Source organism: Hippocampus guttulatus, chromosome 1, assembly GCF_054856545.1.
Source record: "Hippocampus guttulatus isolate MCC_2025c chromosome 1, RoL_Hgut_1.0, whole genome shotgun sequence".
In the NCBI taxonomy this organism is placed as follows: domain Eukaryota; kingdom Metazoa; phylum Chordata; class Actinopteri; order Syngnathiformes; family Syngnathidae; genus Hippocampus; species Hippocampus guttulatus.
In genome coordinates this window covers 15260485-15283001 of record NC_141261.1, presented here as the reverse complement: position 1 = coordinate 15283001, position 22517 = coordinate 15260485, and the positions used below count along the sequence as shown (strand labels likewise).

At 49.2% G+C, this 22517-nt stretch overlaps 1 protein-coding gene across 2 annotated transcripts in view; it reads right to left on the bottom strand.

Annotated features, from left to right (window-relative positions):
• The window catches only part of cpne5a (copine Va), a 68588-nt gene that overhangs the window by 5799 nt on the left and 40272 nt on the right, over window positions 1-22517 (bottom strand). For both annotated transcript variants that reach the window (XM_086113269.1, XM_086113278.1), the window contains 9 exons: window positions 20646-20687; window positions 20479-20554; window positions 19226-19279; window positions 18936-18997; window positions 13300-13346; window positions 12693-12874; window positions 7569-7696; window positions 3920-4022; window positions 422-479 (listed from right to left, as the gene is read on the bottom strand). In XM_086113269.1, the coding sequence (XP_085969395.1) occupies window positions 422-479; window positions 3920-4022; window positions 7569-7696; window positions 12693-12874; window positions 13300-13346; window positions 18936-18997; window positions 19226-19279; window positions 20479-20554; window positions 20646-20687 (752 nt within the window). The remainder of the gene's footprint in view (window positions 1-421; window positions 480-3919; window positions 4023-7568; window positions 7697-12692; window positions 12875-13299; window positions 13347-18935; window positions 18998-19225; window positions 19280-20478; window positions 20555-20645; window positions 20688-22517) is intronic.

Sequence of the window (22517 nt, the reverse complement as noted above, 5' to 3'; positions counted from 1 at the left end):
CTGCGGACCAGACGCGACTAGACATAGCGAGAACTAAGCTCAGAGGGGATGGAGTCTTTTCCGTTGCCGTTCCTTCTCTTTGGAAAGAACGTTGGGCCCCCTCCCTTCCCGTCTTCAACCTCGTCCTTTCAATTCTTTGGCTTTTGACTCAGCATGAGACTTGATTTTTGGTTGGACTGTTTTCATGCTTTCGACTGTCTTTGTTCTGAATCGATTGTTTTATTGCCTGTTGTAGACGGAATAATTTTTGCTCAGTGTACAACATTTTGGAGACAGCCACGGTTGTTTTCAAGTGCCGAGAAATCCCGCTGGGTTGAGAGCATTTCAACAAATTCTCCCCCATGAGGATGTCATCATTCCGATTGTTACTCAGCGATTGGCCCCCACCTTGGGTGATGCCGAGCCTCACCGATTGACTTACCGTCAAACTCCGCTTGGCCGACCCCAACGATGATGATGGACATGGGCAGTTTGGCCGCCTGTGGTGAGTGACAAGAACAGTCAGTCGCAGGGGTAAAGGTCCCGAGGCCGAATCGTGCGTTTCCCCGATCACATCAATTTTTTTGATCAGTCCCACTTGAGTTCTAAGCAGCTTTTCAGCAGCCAATCGCAGCGGGGCGTGTCCTGCCTCCACTGGGGCTAAAGTCATAAAGTCTTGCCCACTCTCAGAGTTCATTCGTAGTCCTGCGCAAAGGACAACGGTGAGTTGTGTTTGATGTTTGGTCTGTCTTCAATTTTGAGATCTTTGTCACTCGGACCCCTTTGACGACTGCAACGCATCCCATCGTGGACTCACGGCACGCCCGTCGACTGATTCCCAGAGAAGGAAAAGTTACAAACAATAATAGAAATGCAAAAGGAGGGGGCGGGAACATGAATGATGAATGAGGTTGTAAATGTTTCATGGCTTCGTGTGACAGCGAATTATAACGCAGCATGTATGAAGCGGCCGCTGGGCCTGGGGGGGGGGATATATATATATATATATATATTATTGAGTGATAGGGGCCCTAAAGTGGGGGCTTCATAAGCGTCATTAACTGCGCATATTTCCATGAGGTGGAAAACATCAAATAAGAGGTCATTTATCAAACACTTCGAGTCAGCTGACTTCTGAAACGCGCAAAAGGGCCTCAGTCAAGGGGCTCTGAAGCTCCGCCCATGTTTGGACTTCCTGACCGCAGCGCTCGGCAGCATCGCGTCAGTGGATGTGTGTCAATATCTGCTTCCAACTGAGTGTGGCCCCTCGCTCGCACTACTGAAGCGGTAAAGGGAAGCGGGAATGGTGCGGTGTCCTGTTTGGAGATGAAACTGGAGTGGAAATGAAGGAGTGTCCAAACGTCAAGCGTTGCCCGCCAGCATCGACGTATGCGCCGAGAGGGGCGAAAGTAGCGCGCAGCTGCCGACACGTGCGGCTTTGGAGGGGAACACCGATTCAAATGGAAGACTAAACCAAACCGCAAGACCATCAAATAAAAATTTAGTTGATCGATTGAAATGACGCCAATGCTGTTTTTTTTTTTTCTCTTTGAGCTCCAGTGAGCACGAATTCCGTCAGACCGGTTACATGTTGTCAATGATTGATGTCTGCTTGTAGTTGAAAGACATTGACAGTGCTAAAAGTAGGTCAGTCTTTCTCCCCGAAGGGCCTGAAGCGGGAAGGAGGGGTTGGGGGGGGGGTGGCGCAGTTGGGGGTGTGCTTGTGGGGGGGCTGCCGGTTAACTACGGGTGGTTAAAGTCGAAGGTATTATCCTGCCTCCATCTCCTCCACCTTTCTGCTTTTGCATCCTGAGCGCTTCGCCCCAGTGAGGAGCGTCCTCGGTGGGGCGTTTACATCCAGTGTCGTCGGATCCTTACAAAGCGCGCAGAGCTGAAATATGCAAGCCCGTGGCAATTTTATGCTCGGCCGAAGCTTTTCAGCGGGCATGTATGCCGGAACGCCGCGGCGGATAAAGGTTTGCATGCTCGAGGGCCGCATTTGATTTTCCAAACACAACTGGATCGGCCCACTCAGAGATTCATTCATTCATTTTCCGAACCGCTTAATCCTCACTAGGGTCGCGCTGGGGGGGGGGGGGGGGGGGGGGGTTGTCAGAGATGACGAACGAAAACAAAAAGTTCCGTGACGGCAGATGCTGTACGTTTGGGCGGCTTCATGAAGATACTTCACCTGTGTTATGATGCCCCCCCCCCCCCCCCCCCCCCCCCCCGCTGGACAAAATGTTTTCATTGACACTTGTGTCAACAAGTGTCACAGTTGAAAGTTAAAAACCGAGGTCGAAAAACTGAGGTACCGACTGCACTTTGGGTGACCCGTGCCACCCCGCCCCCGGCCGGCCCTTCTATACACGACCAGACATCAGCGAATAACTCGTGTTGATATCGAATGCAATTTTTCTCTCATGGCCATTACAATTTAACAGCCTCATGTATGATTCATCGCGGGTTCAACTTCACTCCTGCGCGCAAACACGCCCTAAGACTCGAAAAAAAAAAATCTTATCTGCATTGTTAAATTTGCAAAAAACATCTAAGATAGCGTGAAACCCCGCAGGCTGCCTTCGTTGACATGCAAATATATTAGTCAGATCGGACTTAATATTCCGGCACTCCATTAGCATCAGATATGCCTTGTCATAGGCGCACGCGTGCGCACGCGCGCACACACACAGAGCAAGACAAAGAGGAAGCGGGAAAGTTGAGTTCCAGGTGTAGCAGCATGACGTTCAGAGACGTTGAGCAGAGCAGCAGACAAGATCTTAAAAGGAAGGTGTGGCTGTTCCAATGGTTTGATTAACAGTCGCAAATTCCCTTTAAACCCAGTCTGCTGGGGGTCTACAGGAGGCCATCCGCATGCTCCGTGTCCCCGCCACCCCCAACCCAAATGCGGGGGATGGTTGGTGTCTATGATTGTACTTACGCCATGGGCCCGATTTTCGTGCAAAGTGCAGTGAATTTCTTTTTCTCTTGGTATTTTCGTAGCTGGACACTGTTTGAAATGAGCGCTTGCGCCGTCGTGGGAGTAAACGCAGCCGACTTGATTCCCGGCCAATCAAAGCAGCTCCTCTCATTCGTTTTCAATTCAGCGCAGGTGAGGCGTCCAATTCCCAAACACGGCTTGCCTCCGCACGAATACGAAGAGCCGCCGGTTTTTAACGGCAACGGCATGCGCGCCTGTCTACGAAAACGGGGCCCAATATGTCCCTTTTAAGCCATCACGAAGAAAATGCAGGTATAATCTTACCCACACAAAGGATTCATTTTTAGCAGTGTGATGAGCGCATATACCCCCCCCCCCCCGGCCCCCCACGGGCAATTTGCGCCACGGCTCTTCTCCCCACGGATTGGGAAGCAAACGGAGTAATTGGACGCGCTGTCGTCACCTCGCTTGTTACTCAGTCTTTATGCATCAGCGGATGAAAGAGACATCAATCATTGCGCCGGCACCACTAATTATTCCAATGTCGCTCACCGTGTGTGTGTACAAGTAACACTCCGATGAATCAAAGTTCAGAGGTGGGACGCAAGCTTTGAAGTCTCACAACGTCAAATAAAACTAAAAGCCACATCATGAGTCACGGCCAGTCAAAGAGCGGCGAGGGCGCATTTTCTGGGCGGACGCCGTATCGTGACTTTCAAATGAGAAGAATCGGGAGCAACTTGGGACCAACACCGCCGACAACAATCACCGGCACTCTGATGGGGGCTCCGTCAAAACAAATTCCCTTCAGATGCGAGTCTATTCAAGTCTGAGTGACACCTCGGGCTCCCCGGCGGTCTCGACAAAAGGGAACAACATCCCCCAATAAGCAGCGGAGGAAACACGCGGAAGTGAAAACTCGGCACAGAGTCTCCAATGCGCTGCAAGCGCACAGTCGAAACGCTGAAAAGTCACGGCGGGCCCGGCGGCCTCACTTACGTTGACGATGGCCTCCTTGGTTTGCGCCATGTCCGAGATGACGCCGTCCGTGATGATGAGCAGGACGAAATATTGCGAGCCATCCTGCACCGCCGCCGCGTACCTGAGGGAGAGAACCGCCGTCACGACGGCGAAAGACCGCAAACGTCACACAAAGGCGATCATGCTTTGCAAATGTCTTCCATGAACCTGCCGCGCGTGTTTTTGGAATGCGGGAGGAAAGCCGAGTACCCGGAGAAAACCCACCCACGCACGCACGGGGAGGCTGGAGCCGGAATCAAACTCTCTACTCGAGCACTGTGAGGCAGACATGCTAACCGGTCGACCACCGCGCCGCCCTGTAACGGCAATCATCCATCCATCCATCCATTTTCCGAACCGCTTGATCCTCACTAGGGTCGCGGGGGTGCTGGAGCCTATCCCAGCTGTCTTCGGGCAGTAGGCGGGGGACACCCTGAATCGGTTGCCAGCCAATCGCAGGGCACACAGAGACGAACAACCATCCACGCTCACATTCACACCTAGGGACAATTTAGAGCGCTCAATCAGCCTGCCATGCATGTATTTGGAATGTGGGAGGAAACCGGAGTACCCGGAGAAAACCCACGCAGGCCCGGGGAGAACATGCAAACTCCACACAGGGAGGCCGGAGCTGGAATCGAACCCGGTACCTCTGCACTGTGAAGTCGACGTGCTAACCACTGGACTACCGGGCCGCCTAACGGCAATCAATAATGGCCAAATGGTCATGTTCAATCAGGTTTTGTTTTGAAAGTGGACCAAAAAATTCTGCAGTATGTTCATGGACTAAAAAAAACAAACAAACTAAAAGATTGCCGGTCACGCATCAATTGCTGTAAGCGTGCCATCCAAGCTTGATATGGAATGTAAATAAGTGAAATACGCTGTCGCGCTCCGCGTCCCCCGAGGTCTTTCCAGACACTTTGAGCAAAGGCAGCGGAGATGGCGCACACCAAGTGTGGCCTACTTTCATGCCCTCGCGCTGGCTGTCTTATGAATAATTGACTCAACGGTTTATGCAAGAGCTGCGGTATTCCATTCTCATTTCCAGAAAAACATTTGCGGACGGACAGTCGGACAAAACAAACAATCTCGTGAGATCGGGGGGGGGACGCATTTGAATGGACGCTTGTGGGCAGCAGCAAGAGCGATAACCATGAAGTGACATTGGCAGTTCTGGTCTTCTAGCACGGTGGACCAAGTGGTTAGCGCTTGTGCCTCACGGTTCCGGGCGCATTTCAGACTTTGCGCAGTTTGGCGCCAGCTGGCTGGATGTCGCTCGTATCTGGAAAAGTTTTTTTTTTTCTTGCCGTGAACTCTCGCATGCATTTCCATGACAGAGACTCTCCACCCTTCGCTTTTTATTTATTTTTATTTTTTTACCACAAGTACATTTCGCGGGCGTCGACTGGAATCCTTCGATCACCAAAGCACTTCACTTTTCAGGATATCAAACCTATTTATTGATTCATTATTGTGTCGTCAATAATGACAGACTCACCAATAGTATTGATTGGGTGACAAAATATGGACACGGGAGGTTTTCAATACACGCAAATATAATGTTGCCTTGTGGAACAATCACAAATCATCTTTTTCCATTGAAATGAATGCAAATGCCCTCACTGTTTGCCTTCAAATATCCATTGAACAAGTCATGTTAAGGATTTTTCAAAATAAGCACCATCGATTTAAGATCAATGATCATGTATCGTGTGAAAACTGTCAAGACTGTTTGTGGGGTTTTTTTTCTTTTAAACGACAAAATGCTTCCACCAGTGCTGATGAAATGACAATTTGGCATTCATACAACAATCAGTGAAAAAACCCCAACAACAATGTATTTCATAAATGATGCTTCATGACGTAAAGTATATTTATTTCTTCAAGATGTTTTGCGACACATTTCCTGAAACGAAATGTCCTTTTTGGAGCCTCTTCTTATTATTTATAAATCCTAACTGCGTTTTAGAATCGATTGTGCGCTCTGACTTGTCTCGGGAGATGCTTTTGCATTACATACAATCAAGCTTCTTTGTAATATGTTAACCGTGTGATCTGTTGCCATGGAGACCATAGACCAGATGCTTTGAAAAAAAACATTTTCTTCCCCCTGAATTATGACTGATCTCGACCGACCACATCAGGCAATAAATGGGAAGGGGTCTCATCATACTTTGCACTTTCCTTCACACGGCCAAGAGAGATTTGAATTTGATGCCTTCATATACGGCTAAACTGCATTTCTCCAATCCAACGCCGCCTAATCTTGCACCATTTGAACTGCAATCAGGCGCGCTTATTGCACAAGTCAGTCAGTCATCGATCATCACAAATTTGTAGTATGGCCAGTAAATGCATCAGATGATCATTTCCTCATTCGCAAAGCTTGTTAAGGGGCGAATCGAGCGGGCGGGTTGCGCCGTCGCATTAAAAGCCAATTTATTGGGTGTGCGTGCGTGCGGTGAACCTCCTGCGATGTCGCATGTAAAATGCAGTAAAGTACAGGGAAAATCCATCCGTCCATTTTTAGCAGCGCTCCCTCCTGCAGAGGCTGGCGTCGCGGGGAGTTGCTAGGAGCCTGTCCCAGCTGACTTTTGGTCAAAAGGCGCACTAACCCTCCCGAACTGCTCGCCAGGCAGTCGCAGGGGCCATTTGCAGCCACATGCGTGCGCCGGCACCGAGTGGGAAGCGGGCCCCACGCTGCCCGCACACAAGTCAGGCGAGTGGACGGCGAATCAAATGGAAAAGAATATCAACTAGAACATGCCCATTCTGCAGAAATTGCATGAGAATGATGAGACACCGAATACAAAAAAGTATGGAAACATCGGAATTATATTGAATGAGACAGAAAGATGTGCAATGATTTTTTCTTTTGTGAAGTGTGGAATGATCAGGAATGATACTGAATAATGCGGAATGCCGTTGAATGGCATCCGATGCTTTGACGCTGACAAATATGGAACGAAATTGGTGAAGAATGTGCAATTTGTTGGTTACATGTGGAATGAGATTGAAAGATAAAGAATGATATGGGTGAGAATATTGCTTCCGGGGAGAGGGAGAGAATCACTGGTGGTGCAGCGGTCCACTCGCCTGACGCGTAAGCTGGGCAGCGCGGCATCGCTTCCTGTTCCGTGACGATGCGCATGTGGGTGCGAATGGTCGTTTGTCTCCATTTGCGCCCCGCGACTGACTGCCGACCACTTCAGGGTGTCATCTGCCTTCCGCCCAAAGTCGGCAGTCTTCAGGAGAAGCGGTGTTGGAATGTCGAATTACTGCCTCGTCAAACTAACTCAACGCACAGCACCACCTCTGGCAGCAAAAGTGACTGCGCCCCTAAGTAAATATTTACAAAGTGGCTCAGATGAACCACTTTGCATTCGTGGCGTTACATAAGATATACAGTATATATTTATATATATATCTGGACTGCGTGGAGGGGGTGGGAGGGACTGTCCATCATAGCTTTTAGCTTAGCTAGCATCCCCCTGTTGGATATGACTCCCTCGTGTGTTCAATTTGGTGTTTTGGGCTGCAGAATGTCACCGTGTGGATTTTATTTGCGTGATGACTTTGGAAGCACAGCACATGAGAGCGATGCGAGATGTCGCCGTGCCGCTACCTTGCCACGTGATTGACCACGGGGGAAAAGTTGGTGGGTCCGTACAGCTGCACCGTCTTAAGGCTTTGATGGTACGCGTCCAGAATGCCCTCCATGCCGTTGCAGTAAGGGTTCTCAATATTGCCGTTCTGGTCCAAAGAAAAAAGAAGAAAAAAAAAGAGAACAATGAGTCAAGTCGAGTAGTCATGTACAACTTTATTGTCAAATGTGCAACATGCAGCACAGATGACATTTCTTCCCTCTCAAGACAACATGCAACAAGAGGCGCCTCCGCGGGTGTCCGCGCCGCCATCAAAAGAAAAGTTAACATAAAATGACAAAATAATACAAGACAACACATTAGACACAGACAATGGTGCAATCGGAACCACTTTCCTGCATACACTTTGTTGTCTGAAGCGGTTCTAGGTGAAAGAGGAGCGAATCAAAGCGTCCTTTTCACCAGCGGATCAAAGACGTCATGCTGAAATGTGCATGCGTCCGCTTGAAAGCGACAAGAAGCTATAGCATCCATTTACGAAAAAGAGAAATTGGCTCTCATCTCCTGTCCCATGTAAATCCGCTTCAATTCCAAGCCGCGACTCCCGGTTCCATCCATCCATCCATCCATCCATCCATCTTCTACCGCTTATCCGGGGCCGGGTCGCGGGGGCAACAGCTTTAGCAGGGAAGCCCAGACTTCCCTCTCCCTAGCTACTTCTTCCAGCTCTCCCCGGGGGATCCCGAGGCGTTCCCAGGCCAGCTGGGTGACATAGTCACTCCAGCGTGTCCTGGGTCTTCCTCGGGGTCTCCTCCCGGTGGGACATGCCCGGAACACCTCACCAGGGAGGCATTCAGGAGGCATCCGAATCAGATGCCCAAGCCACCTCATCTGGCTCCTCTCGATGTGGAGGAGAAGCGGCTCGACTCTGAGCCCCTCCCGGATGACCGAGCTTCTCACCTTATCTCTAAGGGAGAGCCCGGACACCCTGCGGAGAAAACTCATTTCGGCCGCTTGTATCCGGGATCTCGTTCTTTCGGTCACGACCCATAGCTCGTGACCATAGATGAGGGTTGGAACGTAGATCGACCGGTAAATTGAGAGCTTCGCCCTTTGGCTCAGCTCCTTCTTCACCACGACAGACCGATACAACGTCCGCATCACAGCAGACGCTGCACCGATCCGCCTGTCGATCTCTCGCTCCCTCCTGCCCTCACTCGTGAACAAGACCCCAAGATACTTAAACTCCTCCACTTGGGGCAAGATCTCTCCCCCGACCCGGAGGGGGCACTCCACCCTTTTCCGACTGAGGACCATGGTTTCAGATTTGGAGGTGCTGATTTTCATCCTAACCGCTTCACACTCGGCTGCGAAACGCTCCAGTGAGAGTTGGAGAGCCCCGTTTGAAGGAGCCAACAGCACCACATCATCTGCAAAAAGCAGGGATGCAATACTGAGGCCACCAAAACGGACGCCCTCAACGCTTCGGCTGCGCCTAGAAATTCTGTCCATAAAGATTATGAACAGAATCGGCGACAAAGGGCAGCCTTGGCGGAGTCCTACCCTCACTGGAAACGATTCCGACTTACTGCCGGCAATGCGAACCAAACTCTGACATCGGTGGTATAGTGACCGAATAGCCCGTATCAGGGGGTTCGGTACCCCATACCCACGAAGCACCCCCCACAGAACTCCCCGAGGGACACGGTCAAACGCCTTCTCCAAGTCCACAAAACACATGTAGACTGGTTGGGCGAATTCCCACATACCCTCGAGGACCCTGCTAAGGGTGTAGAGCTGGTCCACTGTTCCACGGCCGGGACGAAAACCACACTGCTCCTCCTCAATCTGAGGCTCGACTTCCTGACGGACCCTCCTCTCCAGCACCCCTGAATAGACCTTACCAGGGAGGCTGAGGAGTGTGATCCCTCTGTAGTTGGAACACACCCTCCGGTCCCCCTTTTTAAAAAGAGGGACTACCACCCCGGTCTGCCAATCCAGAGGCACTCTCCCCGTTGACCACGCGATGTTGCAGAGGCGTGTCAACCAGGACAGCCCCACAACATCCAGAGCCTTGAGGAACTCCGGGCGGATCTCATCCACCCCTGGGGCCCTGCCACCGAGGAGCTTTTTAACCACATCGGTGACTTCAACCACAGAGATAGGAGAGCCCACCTCAGGGTCCTCAGACTCTGCTTCCTCCAAGGAAGACGTGTTGGTGGAGTTGAGGAGGTCTTCGAAGTACTCTGCCCACCGGTTCACAACGTCCCGAGTCGAAGTCAGCAGTGCCCCATCCCCACTGTACACAGTGTTAGTGGTGCACTGCTTCCCCCTCCTGAGACGTCGGATGGTGGACCAGAATTTCCTCGAAGCCGTCCGGAAGTCGGCTTCCATGGCCTCACCGAACTCTTCCCACGCTCGGGTTTTTGCCTCGGCGACCACCGAAGCTGCGTTCCGCTTGGCCAGTCGATACCCGTCAGCTGCCTCTGGGGTCCCACAGGCCATAAAGGCTCGATAGGACTCCTTCTTCAGCTTGACGGCATCCCTTACTGCTGGTGTCCACCAGCGAGTACGGGGGTTGCCGCCACGACAGGCACCAACCACCTTACGGCCACAACTCAGATTGGCCGCCTCAACAATAGAGGCACGGAACATGGTCCACTCGGACTCAATGTCCCCCGTCTCCCCCGGAACATGGGAAAAGTTCTGTCGGAGGTGGGAGTTGAAACTCCTTCTGACAGGGGATTCCGCCAGACGCTCCCAACAAACCCTCACAATACGTTTGGGTCTGCCAGGACGGACCGGCATCTTCCCCCACCATCGGAGCCTACTCACCACCAGGTGGTGATCAGTTGACAGCTCCGCCCCTCTCTTCACCCGAGTGTCCAAAACATGCGGCCGCAAATCCGACGATACAACCACAAGGTCGATCATCGAACTACGGCCCAGGGTGTCCTGGTGCCAAGTGCACATATGGACACCCTTATGTTTGAACAAGGTGTTCGTTATGGACAGTCCGTGACGAGCACAGAAGTCCAATAACAAAACACCACTCGAGTTCTGATCGGGGGGGCCGTTCCTCCCAATCACGCCCCTCCAGGTCTCACTGTCATTGCCCACGTGAGCATTGAAGTCCCCCAGCAGAACAAGGGAGTCCCCAGCAGGAGTACTCTCCAGCACACCCTCCAAGGACTCCAAAAAGGGTGGGTATGCTGAGCTGCCGTTTGGTGCATATGCACAAACAACAGTCAGGACCCGTCCCCCCACCCGAAGGCGGAGGGAAGCAACCCTCTCGTCTACCGGTGTGAACCCCAATGTACAGGCACTGAGCCGGGGGGCAATGAGTATGCCCACACCTGCTCTGCGCCTCTCACCATGAGCAACTCCAGAGTGGAAGAGAGTCCAACCCCTCTCGAGAGAACTAGTACCAGAACCCAGGCTGTGTGTGGAGGCAAGTCCGACTATATCCAGTCGGAACTTCTCTACCTCACACACCAGCTCGGGCTCCTTCCCTGCCAGAGAGGTGACATTCCATGTCCCAAGAGCTAGCTTCTGCAGCCGAGGATCGGACCGCCAGGGTCCCCGCCTTTGGCTGCCGCCCAGCTCGCATTGCACCCGACCCCTTTGACCCCTCCCACGGGTGGTGAGACCATGAGAAGGGGGACCCACGTTGCCTCTTCGGGCTGAGCCCGGCCGGGCCCCATGGGTGTAGGCCGGCCACCAGGCGCTCGCCAAAATTTGCATCGTTTGGAGCAGGACCAAAAGAGTGTTGAACTATTTTAAAGTAGCATCACGGCGAGCTACTTGCTCGCACTTCTGCCTTGCAGTTGAAGGGTTTGAATCCTCACGTTTTTTTTCTTGCCATTCTGCCACTGGCTAGCGAGCGGGTTGGTTCATACGTCCGTCCAACTGACATTGACTAGAGACCGATCCATTTTTTTGGAAAAGAGAGCACGTGCGTGCAAGTGCGGAGCAAAACTATACAAAGTTTACACAGGAAGGCTGGAGGCCAGATTTAGATCCGGAACCTCTGCTGTCTGACCCTCATCATTTGTGACATCAGCCTTTTTTTTTAGTTGCCCGTCTAGAGAGTCAGCGTACCCAATTATGAATAAAATGTCACTTTCAGGAGTGAAAGTTGATTTCAATTTTTTTTTTCCCCCACAACACTCTCAGGAAGTAGCACAAGTCTCCAATGATACGCCGCCATGAATCTTAATTTGTTGATTTGAATGACAAGACAGAGCGACGCCGACGTTGACCGGCCTCTCATTAGCGTCGACAATCAGCAGTCGGCTGAGAGACGAGACAAATTGATTTCATAAGGCAGTCGGCTTGACAGAAACTCATTTGCACTAGAAAAGATACATGACACATTTCTTCGGAATGATGCCGAGCATATGTGGAAAAGGCGGCCATTCTCGCGCACCTGCGCCTGTTTGCTGATGAGCGGATGAAAACGTAAAAAAACCCCCGAACACTCGCTACACCTCATTGCAGTCTGCATCAAAGGATGAACGCTTTGAGTTTTGGGGCACTTTTCTCCAGAAAAAGAGTATTTCAGTGCCACGCCAGGTGAAAATGTCGTGTTAATGTGTGCTAGTGTTACAGTGGAACCTCGTTTCCACCATCCCGATAACGTTCCTATTTTAAAGTCCCGATTTCCCATCATTCACGTTTCCATTTGCCGATTTTGGTGACAACAAATACCTTTAGAACATCAACTTCATTATAACGACCAGATTTTTCCCACAAAATAGTGAAAAAGGCGAACCGCCGCCCGCGATCTTGCGTACAAACAAAATGGACAGCGCGGGATTTCCCGACGGCGTTACTGATCGATCAGATGTGTGTCAAGATGCAAGCCTTTTAAGCTAGCCGCTACAAAGCAAGCTGCCAACCGGCTGGCTACCATGTACTGGTTTGCCCAAGTCAAATACACAAAGTTAAAAAAAATAAAAATAGCATTGCCCGTGCAGCTAATAAGGTTTTTTATGATGGTGACATTTTGGACTCTGGAATGAATGATTCCAAATAGAAAGTGATCCTAATGGAAGGATTTGTTTCGAAACCTGAGGCAAGTTGAACCGGCATGACTGACAAATGAATTTCGGTCACACTTTGAAAAGTCTCAAATGACTCACCAAGGGGAACTCATGGGAGACCCTCCCATCAGGGGGCAGCTTCGCGCCAAATCCCAACGCGGGGAACATCTTATCGCTGTCGTAGTCCTGGATGATCTCGCCCACTGCCTTCAAGGCCATGGCGTAGGCGTTCATCTGGTACGGGTTCATGTAGTGGAGCGAGGTCGACTGAGACGGATTGCCTGTCAACGCCAGAGAGGAGTCATCCATGCCAGACCTCAGAAGCAAAAAAAAGCGGGATCCCCCCCACCGACGTGGAGCCGAACCGAGCGGCCGTGATGTGATTAGCGCAAGCCTTTGCCGCTTATTACACTTCGCTAATATGACAGCTGCTGATTACAAAATATCTCTCAGAATATTTCTCCAGGGGTACGTATGCATCTCCATGGACGATATTGAAATATACAACATAGTTGATGTCGAGAGTGGTTTTAGACGTTTTATTTCATAGGAGGTACAGTTACCGTGTTCCATGCTCCCGCCCCCCCAAAAAAAAATCGAAATCACATCATCCAGGATGTTGTACAGTCAGTCTCGGTAAAAAAATAATCAAATCCTGCATCTTTGGCATCCGGTATGGCGCATAAGCGAGGAAGGCAACACTTACCGTTGGATGCCGTGAAGTCAATGGCCACTGTGAAGTGAATCTGCGTCCTGAAACACACAGAAAGAGATCTTGCTTTCTTTCAGAAAGGAAGGAACTTTTTTAAAATTTTAATTGGGATCTGTCCATCAAAGAACAAGAAACATTCATGCTTCCAGTTCGGACACTTTGATCCTCGTGTCCATCAGCCTGCCGAGCCATCCAACCCCAGTAGAGCGATCCGTTCGCATGTCGGCGAGTCCGACAGGCATCAATCCACACGTCCGTCAATCAACATCAGCCTCTATTTATCTTTACAAAATTCACCCCCAACCCCCCCCAAGAAAGCAGACCATTTATTCCATGTGGTGTCCAAACTACGGCCCGGGGCCATTTGTGTCCCGTCATCCATTTTTTCAGCGGCCTGCGACATGACGAAAAAAATATATATAATAATCGTAAAAACGGCCACAAGGTAAGTCAAAAAAGGTGAAGGTGGGCAGGGTGAGAACGGAGGGTGAACCGCTGACGTTTTCGCAAAATTCAAAGGTACAAAGAAACCTTGGAAAGAACAACAGCGCTGATCTTCAAAACACTGGAGTGAATAAAGATCTGTCCATGTTTGTGCTCGATGGCTGATTGATGAAGAGCCTCGAGTAACTGAAAAATGCTCACCTCACTACCGTTTTTGTTTTTTCCTTGTTTTGGTTCCAAATGTGGAGATTCAGCTGCTGTTAAGTGCAGGGCCGGATCTGTTTTGTGAGAGAGAGGGCTGTTGGCCACCCCAACAACTCGGAAAAAGTCCTCAACTGTTTGCCTTCACACCTCCGACAGAAACCCGATGAAATAAACTCGACAATACAAACGATCGATCATTGCTTTCGCGTGTTACAAAAAGTTGATGAAATTCATCCTTGCATTTTTCTGCAGGTGGCCCTCAAACCAAAAACTTTGGACAGTCCAAGACTGTGGCTTTGGCTACTTGGAAGCAAATGCACATTTTCAGCAGAGCTTCTTCCATCCAAGCGTCTGCCCCGAGTGCCCGGCGAACCTCCAGGGAGATGTCAGAGAGGCACGAACCATCTCGGCTCCAACCGCCCCCGCCCCCGTTTTTCTTTATCCCCCCCAAGCTCGTGCCGGAGCATGGCTGTTCTCTTAAATAAGCCGCTTTCCACCCGTTGAGAGATGCTCCTCAGTACCTGAGCACGATCCCCTTCGTGACATTTCTAGGCCAACAGAGACCATTAACGTGGCCTCCCTTGAACATCTGCCTTGAACGTTTTTTGGGCCAATTAGACTTCAGGTGCCGCTTCCCTGATTATCCAGACCTTCGGCACGGTGACACTTCAGGGGATGGGGCGTGAATGAGGAGTCTGGATTCAAGGAGACCCGTCGGAATACCTTTCTGTTGGATTTCATATCCGGGCTAGAAAAGCGCCATTAAGGCAGAAATTGCTTGTGAACGCTGCTGGGAAATTCATTCAAAAGGACGAAATGCTCAACGTGAGACCGAGAAAAAAAAAAAAAGTAAATAGTCGCCATGTTTTTAAAACACGACGCTGTCGCTGAGGTTTCCGGTGAAGCCAATCAAGTGAGAGCCGCCTTCGACGCCACCAACGCAAGCTTCTTCCTTCGCCTCTCTCGAAAGGCAATCTTGATGAATGTTCGTTCATGTCGAAGGTTTTAGAATTAAAAATTGAAAAATACGTCTCAAATACGTCAGGTAGAAATACCGTTGACAGATTTTAAACATGCTAGTACCCGCATACACTTACATGAAAATTCCTTAGCTCGCGGTTTTCACCTGTCGGGGGGTGGGGGTGGGGGGGGCTTTCTGGTCCCCATTTACTGCGAAAAACGAGGGACTACTTTATTACAGTACCGCGTTAGCCGCTGCACTGCTAAAGTGGTGGACTTTCGACACAAGCATGCGGCTCATTGTAACGAGTGCCACTTCCTGTTAAGACAGCGCAAAGCAAAAAGGACGGCCAACGAAGGATCAGGCCGTAGTCGCGCGCGCACACACACACACACACACACAAACACACACACGCACACGCATTCTGCGTCGGCTTTTGCTCCTGGCTTTCCTAATTTCCCTTCCGAGGTGCGTCGGGGATTAGCTGAGATGCTGAGCCCACAAATGATTCCACGATGGGAAAATCAATGCCGAAGGATGTTTGACTGATGCTGCAGGATTGTCTGGCTTTTGCCTCCTCGTGCAAACAACTAATAGCCGGGCCGGGATGATTATTTTTATCCTCGCCTCCCAAGCCAGTCGTCTGTAAAAGTCACGGAGAATCTTCTCCTGACTGATGCTTTGCACCGCAGACAAATCAACGTGCCATCGCCATCGCCATGACCTGCCACCGGATCATAAGTCCGCGAATCAAATTGCTTCTCCCTGCAACTAACACAAGCGCGGCTTGCTAGCGCATGTTTGATGGCCATTCTCAGCGAGCCAAAGCTGTCGAGAGGGAAGTCTGAGCGGTGCCAAGCTGGAAACAATATGGCGCCCGCGCACTTTCTAACGCAATGATCCCTCGCTGTATCGCGGCTTCAGTACATCGCGTACTGCATTCAGAAAAAAAAATGACTCCGAGGTTTTGCACCTGCCTGTACTGGATAGGCGATGGGCACTCATTCAAGGCGCATGATTGGTTCCCGGCGCGACGTCGACCAATGACGGCACGAGTGGATTTATCCCGTGAGCAGATTGGTTGAGCGTCTTTGCAAACGCTCCTTCGCAGTTTTTCATTTATCGCGTGGCCGGGTCCCGGTCACCATTAACGGCGATAAGTGAGGGATCACTGTATACTTTGAGTCGAACAAATATGGTTTTGCGAATCACTTTTCAAGGCCCCAAATACCACTCCCCATATTGTCAATTTCGCCACCATTAAAAACAACAACCGACAATTTCAGTGAGGTCAACGGTGAAGTATACGCAGCTTATATGTCTTTGTAGACATGTGTATACGTCGAAAAGAGGTTCGACCGTGTCTTTATCCGCGACAGTGTTTTGAAGATAAATGACTCTTTTTGTCAAAAATGGTTTATTTGCAGCTTCCAAGGCAGCGAAAAGAATCTGCGCTCATAAACAAATTCTTGGGCAGTCATGGCAACTTGCCTTCTCGCTCTGCCCACCTTCAGCTTTTTTAACGAACCTTGCCGCCCATGTCAAATATCGAATGGGCCACCGGGGCCATAGTTTGGACACCGCCGTTGTGGATTTTTATAGTGATGGATGATTTTGCAATTATTGTCTCTCTTATCTTTGAGTTGCAAAGCTGCCGTTCGATTCTCTCTTTCTCTCTCTCTATATCTAAGTGGCTACTATTTTAAAAGGTAATGTTTGTGTTTTGGGATCGTCTTCTTTCTGGGCTGGATTCACAGTTGCAGTTAATTGCATGACTTTATCTTCTATTTGCTCATAGCAGGGATATGCTGTCCTGCCTTTCTCAGCATTTTGGCCTTTGCCTCTCCTCCAGCAGGCCCAGGATGTTCCTTTCGCTTTGGTGTGACAGTGGCCGGTCATTTCATCCGGCGAGCTTTTTTGATGTCACGACCTCTCTTGGCTGCCCGTTCCTTTTTTTTTTTTTTTTGTGGAAGCCACAATCGTGCCGCACGCTGCTGTGTTGCCACGTTGCTCGCGCATTTCTTCCCATTTGAAAATACTATCCTGGCACCGGCTTGCGTCTCCAGCACGGATGCCGTAATGACTTCCCGCTAAGAAACACAATACGTCGGGAGTCTCTGAAGGCAGAACGCCCTCCAAGGATGCGAGTACAAATGTACAGCATCGGCACCGATGTCAATCGTATGTTGACAGACTGTGGCCTATTGCGTCTTAAGTGGAAAAAAATAATAATAAAAAATTTCAAAGGGCTCGACGTGGACGTCCTCTCCATTGGCCCACTTCTGGCCGCTGCCTGTTTGCCGGCCCCACCGGGGGGTGGGGGTGGGGCGAAGCCCTTTTTGTTTTTTAACGAGCGTTGAAGAGACTTTTAGTTCGCAGGGTTAAGGTTTCATTTCACGACGGGGGTACGGTGCGAAGCCCTCGGAGACGGCGGCCGTTATTAAAGGTTGCACGCGGTCCCTAATTGGTTTGTGTTGCGCGGAAAAATAAGAGACGTAATTACGCAAAGTGCCGAGGGTTGAATGAAGCGAGACCTTCGCTTCAGCTGGCCGCGGACGAACGTGAAGGTCTGCTCTTGACTTCTCCGTGGGAGGGACCATATTGGCCTCTTTTCTTTCGTTTGAGTGCATTTGATTGATCTCACGGTAAAAACAATCCATTTTTCGACATGGTCATTTATTGCAAGGCTAAAATAACGAGTGGACGCGGCTTCATAGTTGCATGACTTCTCTCATCGACAAACCACTTCAGCGCGAAAAACGAGGGGTTGCCGTCGTACTATTTTAGGATCATTTGATATGACCGTTTTACTTTCAAACCACAATAACTTGCAATATGGTCAACACTGTGCGAGTGTGAGAGAAAGTGCGTGAGAGGGAGAGAGAAAGAGGACAGATCTGGGACAGCAGTTACCACCATGGACAGCCAGACAGAAGACAAGAAAAAGCAGGGCAAGGAACACGTTCAACCAGTTGCCCGGCCTTAATTACCGGTACGTTTTTAAATTTTTTTTTATCATTTATCATCGGCACTGACATCGGAGCTGAGCTGAGTTTCAAGGGGACATATACTTTAGAATACAATGGAACCTTCATTTCACAGATGAATTGTGTGTGTGGCGAGGGGGGCGGAATCGAGGCCCTTTTTTTTTCCTGCCCTAAAAATGCCCAGAACAGTATGAAATGATGGTTAAAAAAATGTTGATCAAAAAGTTTTCAAGTTATTCAAAATTGACCTTGCGGCGGTATTAGTTTTCTCCTCTGTTCCGATTGTATGTGATAGATTTGTAGCGACGCCACTCGAGTGAAGCGCGACTCAGCAGTCGATAGTCCGTTGCTCTCTGCTGTGCATGCATCAGCGCAGACGTGTACGCACGCACGCGTCTTTTGGCTTCAACCAATCAGTGCTGACGCAACGGACGTTACACATCAAAGCTTTGATCTACGATAACAGCTAAGCTAGCCTAGCCACAACAACAGCTAACTAGTGAGTTGAGACGACGCTACGCTCGAGGTCGGACGGACACGCCCTCCTGTCATCTGTATGTTTCTCATCTTTTCTTTCTCTATCCAAATATATATATATTTTTTCTCTACAAACAATAGCTGTCCTGTCCACGTCTTTTTCATCCCACCGGGGTTTAGCCAGTGTGGTTATAAAGAGATCAAGAATCTCTTTAGATTAGGTCTTCACCAAAAAATAAAACAAAAACAGAAACAACCCCCCCCCCCCAAAAAAAAACAACAAGAGCTGTATACTGAGCCAAAGCGAGCAGGTTCAGGAGGCGTGTCCGCGTGCAAATCCAGTCAACAACAATGAATACTTTTCCTCCTTTTGAGCTGAGCGCCTACGGTCATGCTAAGCTAATCTTCTCAAGATGGCCGCCACATCTGTGAGCCCGCTGGGTCGACTGCATATGTGGCGACTGTGTCTCAACCGGATTGGACAAACGTGATTGTGTCACCGTGCCTTTTACAGAGTTTTGTTTGTTTTTTTTAAGTGGGGGCGGGCGGTAACTCACCCTCCTTTAATGTAATCCAAGAATGTGTGCTCTGACTCCGCACTGAATGACATCAAGGACACCTGATGAAAAAACAACAACAACAACAAATCTTGAATGTTTGCTCATGTCCATGAACGCGTGAGCCAGTCACACCTGTGAGCACACAAAATGCCAAGTGAGCGTGACACATGGCCAGACTGTGATCACGACTGCTGAATATCTCAATTACGATCGCGTTCATCGGCACACGCTCGTCCCCGAGTGAGCGGAGAGAAAGCAGCGCCGAGCTTGGTGTCAAATGTACTCACCGTTCCAGAGTTGACGTATCGCTTTTTCTTGAGCTTCTTCTTGGCGTTCACCACCTTGGGTGGAGACGGACGGGGTGTGTGTGGGGGAGGGGGATAAAGTGGGATCATCATCACGGGAACGATTCTTTTCATCCCTCCCTGGGTGATAAACAATGAAGACATCTTTGCCCTCCTGTACCATGCCCGAAAGGGTAATGGAGCGTACACCCAATCCAATAGCGGCGTGCGAATGAGATGGCATAGATCATGCGGCGCAGCCAGAGCGACATTATTCAGAGGCTCGCAGGGGTGCTGCGCTTCTGCCGCGAATTACGTTGTGATGCACAAACGGAGGCGTTTGTAAATGATGCGCCGTCGCACCGAGAAGCAAGGCAAGCCGCTCCTGCCGTGGAGAAATCATTCCTTGACAAAGGACTTTATCTGCTCCTGGAGCAAAAATCAAATAAAAGGCCGGCGGGCGCCGCGAGGGCTTCCCGCTCAAGTGGGATCCAGCGTTCACTCACGGGCAACTACTTTGACCGGCCCAAATCAGGTGACAAAACTGACTCGCATTGTCCGCGCATTCCGTGTCGAGAGCGACGTGCCGGTGACGCGAGTCGCGCTCAAGCCACGTGCGCTCGAACAACCACACGCCCTTGTGGTCAAAACAGTCGCTCTGAAACGTTCACATGCAGCAAAACAGTCACTTTGAAATTTACTATTGGGATAACAATCGCGCACGCTTGTGACGTGGCTAACACTTGCGTGCCAATAGTCGCGGTGTTGGAACCCTTTCAAGAATGGATATTTGTACACACACGGTGTCGCAACACATGTAGAGTGACAATATTCCAATATTCACAGGCACATATTTTTTATCGTCTACGGCAAACGACTGATACTGCAGTTATTATAATTATATTCTTTTAATTATAATCTTTGATTTTGGGGTGGGGCGTTTTGTCTTCCTTCCAACTGCTGTTTTTTTCCATGGGAAATGCTGATTGGAAGTTATCTCTCACCATTTTTTGGAAGACTTTTTGGAGGAAAAAGAAAAAAAGAAATTTACAAATACACGTGCATGCTTTTCAAAGTATAAATAATGGCGATGAAATAACAGATTTCCAATCATTTGGAATATTTAATTTTTTATTTTTTTTAAAACGAATGAACTGACCCATCTGTCCATTTTCAAAAATCCCAACGTGGCCCCTTGAGCACAAAGGTTTCCCAAGCACGGGCCTTGTGTGCAAACTTTGTGAATTTGCAGTCACCTCATAGACGTTCAGCTGGCTCGGACCGCGACATAATTCTTTGTAGCTGCTGGTGAATTCGCCAATGAAGTCGTGGCTGGGAGACAATGACACCAACAGAAAAATGCCACTCGTTACACTATGCACTGACGCAGGAGTGTGTGTGTGTGTGTGTGTGTGTGTCTGACCTTCCATCTCTGTCCCAGTCATACACTTCCACTTTGATTGTCCTGTAAAATGAAATGAAAAACAAGAAGACAAAGACATTTGTTATTGTCAAGGTGAGCATGAGTAAGACTGAATGAAGCAAAACAAGCTGCCAAATTGTGATTCATGAGAATAAAAAAAAAAACAAAAACAAATTACAAATCTGCTCCGCTCTATGTTTGCTATTATTGAAACAGGAAGAAAAGGGATATGAAACCATTTTTAAAGCACGCGGCCGATGCCAACACGATTTGGAGTTGGGGCCCCATCGAGCCCAAAGGTTCAAGTGACAAGAGGGAATCGACGTGGCTCTTCTGCGACCGGCGAAACTCGTTCAATTCACATAGTGTGTTCAAGAGCGGCGGGTTAGGTTGAAGACAACGCTGCAGACATCAACATGTCATTCGGACTGGGACCAAACAAACATTTGATCACATTTGTAATTCTTTCATAAACCCGAAACACATTCAAGTGGGAAAAGGGCCAGTCAAGGTCGGAAATGTCAAGTCCAAATCCTCAAAGGTGTCGTCCGGGGCTGCCCCCTCCCACTCCCCCTCCACCTCCTCCATCTGTCTGACCCAATTGACTCACAGGTGAGCACAGACGGATGGTGAAAAAGAGCAACAAGAAAAAACGTCTTCGGAGACACCCGCCATGCGAAAGGGGCCAAACTTTGAGCACTTCTTCACATCGTCAGTCAGAAACACAACATCAACAAATATCTTTGTCAAGGAAGCTTGATGACGTGACGAGACGCCATGAAAATGCTGGTCACGTGGCGGCAACGCTAATTCAAATGTGCATTGCCATTTTCTTGGTGAACACAAACGAGACTAAATGCGCTTTAGAAAAAAACAAAAAACAAAAAACAAACAAAAAAAAACCCGTACACACCTTCATTATCGTTGACCAGAACGGAACGTGACAAAATATGCCAAATGTTACCCAGTGTCGCGTGTCATTTCTGTTTCCGAGGTCCCCGACGTCTTTTGCCCGAAATTGACTAGCAGTACTGTGAAACTCCTCTAAAACGAAATCATGTTTGCAGCAAGACATTTTTCACAACAGGGGGGTTTTCACTGTAGCAAATTTGATCTCAGATGTAAACACACACAAAACGTATATGTGTACTCTTTATTTTATTTCAATACTGCACATAGTGCATAAATATGAGCATACACTTATTTGATATTGTTTAACATTAACATACAATTGTTTTATATTAATCACTCCACTTTGTCTGTTGGTTTTAAAAAGTCATTGATACTCTTTTGCTTGTCAATTTCTTGGATCATGTCTTTTATTTTGCTTCCTCCGTCTTTCATTTTGATCGCTTTTACCCTCTCTTCCAGCGTCAGAGCTCTTCTTGTCTTAGCTGCTTGACATCCAAAGGTTCGTTTTGTCGCCATTTTAGCAATGCAACATTCTTGCTGCGTCTGAAACTAACAATAACAAATACTTCCTGGACTACTGCGCATGTGTAAACTAGTGTGGTGGTTGCTGTTGCGAACGACGCGGTAGAGGTCGCTGTTGGATTAGACTTTTGCGGAAGGCTTGTTTTCGTTGTAGTGAATCTCGTCGCCAGGCAAGAGCAGAGAAAAATATTTCGTATAACGGAACAGGGGGACTTTTCGTTTTAGGGGTAGCAGAAAAGTGGGAATGGCTTTCATGCATGAACATTTTTTCACACTAGGGGGTAATTTCAACCATGTAGGTTTCATTGTAGAGGAGTTTCACTGTCGTATTTGCATCAGAAGAATAATGCGACGGGATGGCACAATTGAACACAGAGAAAGGCCAGCCGGGGACTCTCTTTGGAGAACAAATGTCAGTTGCACACACTTTCAACCCAG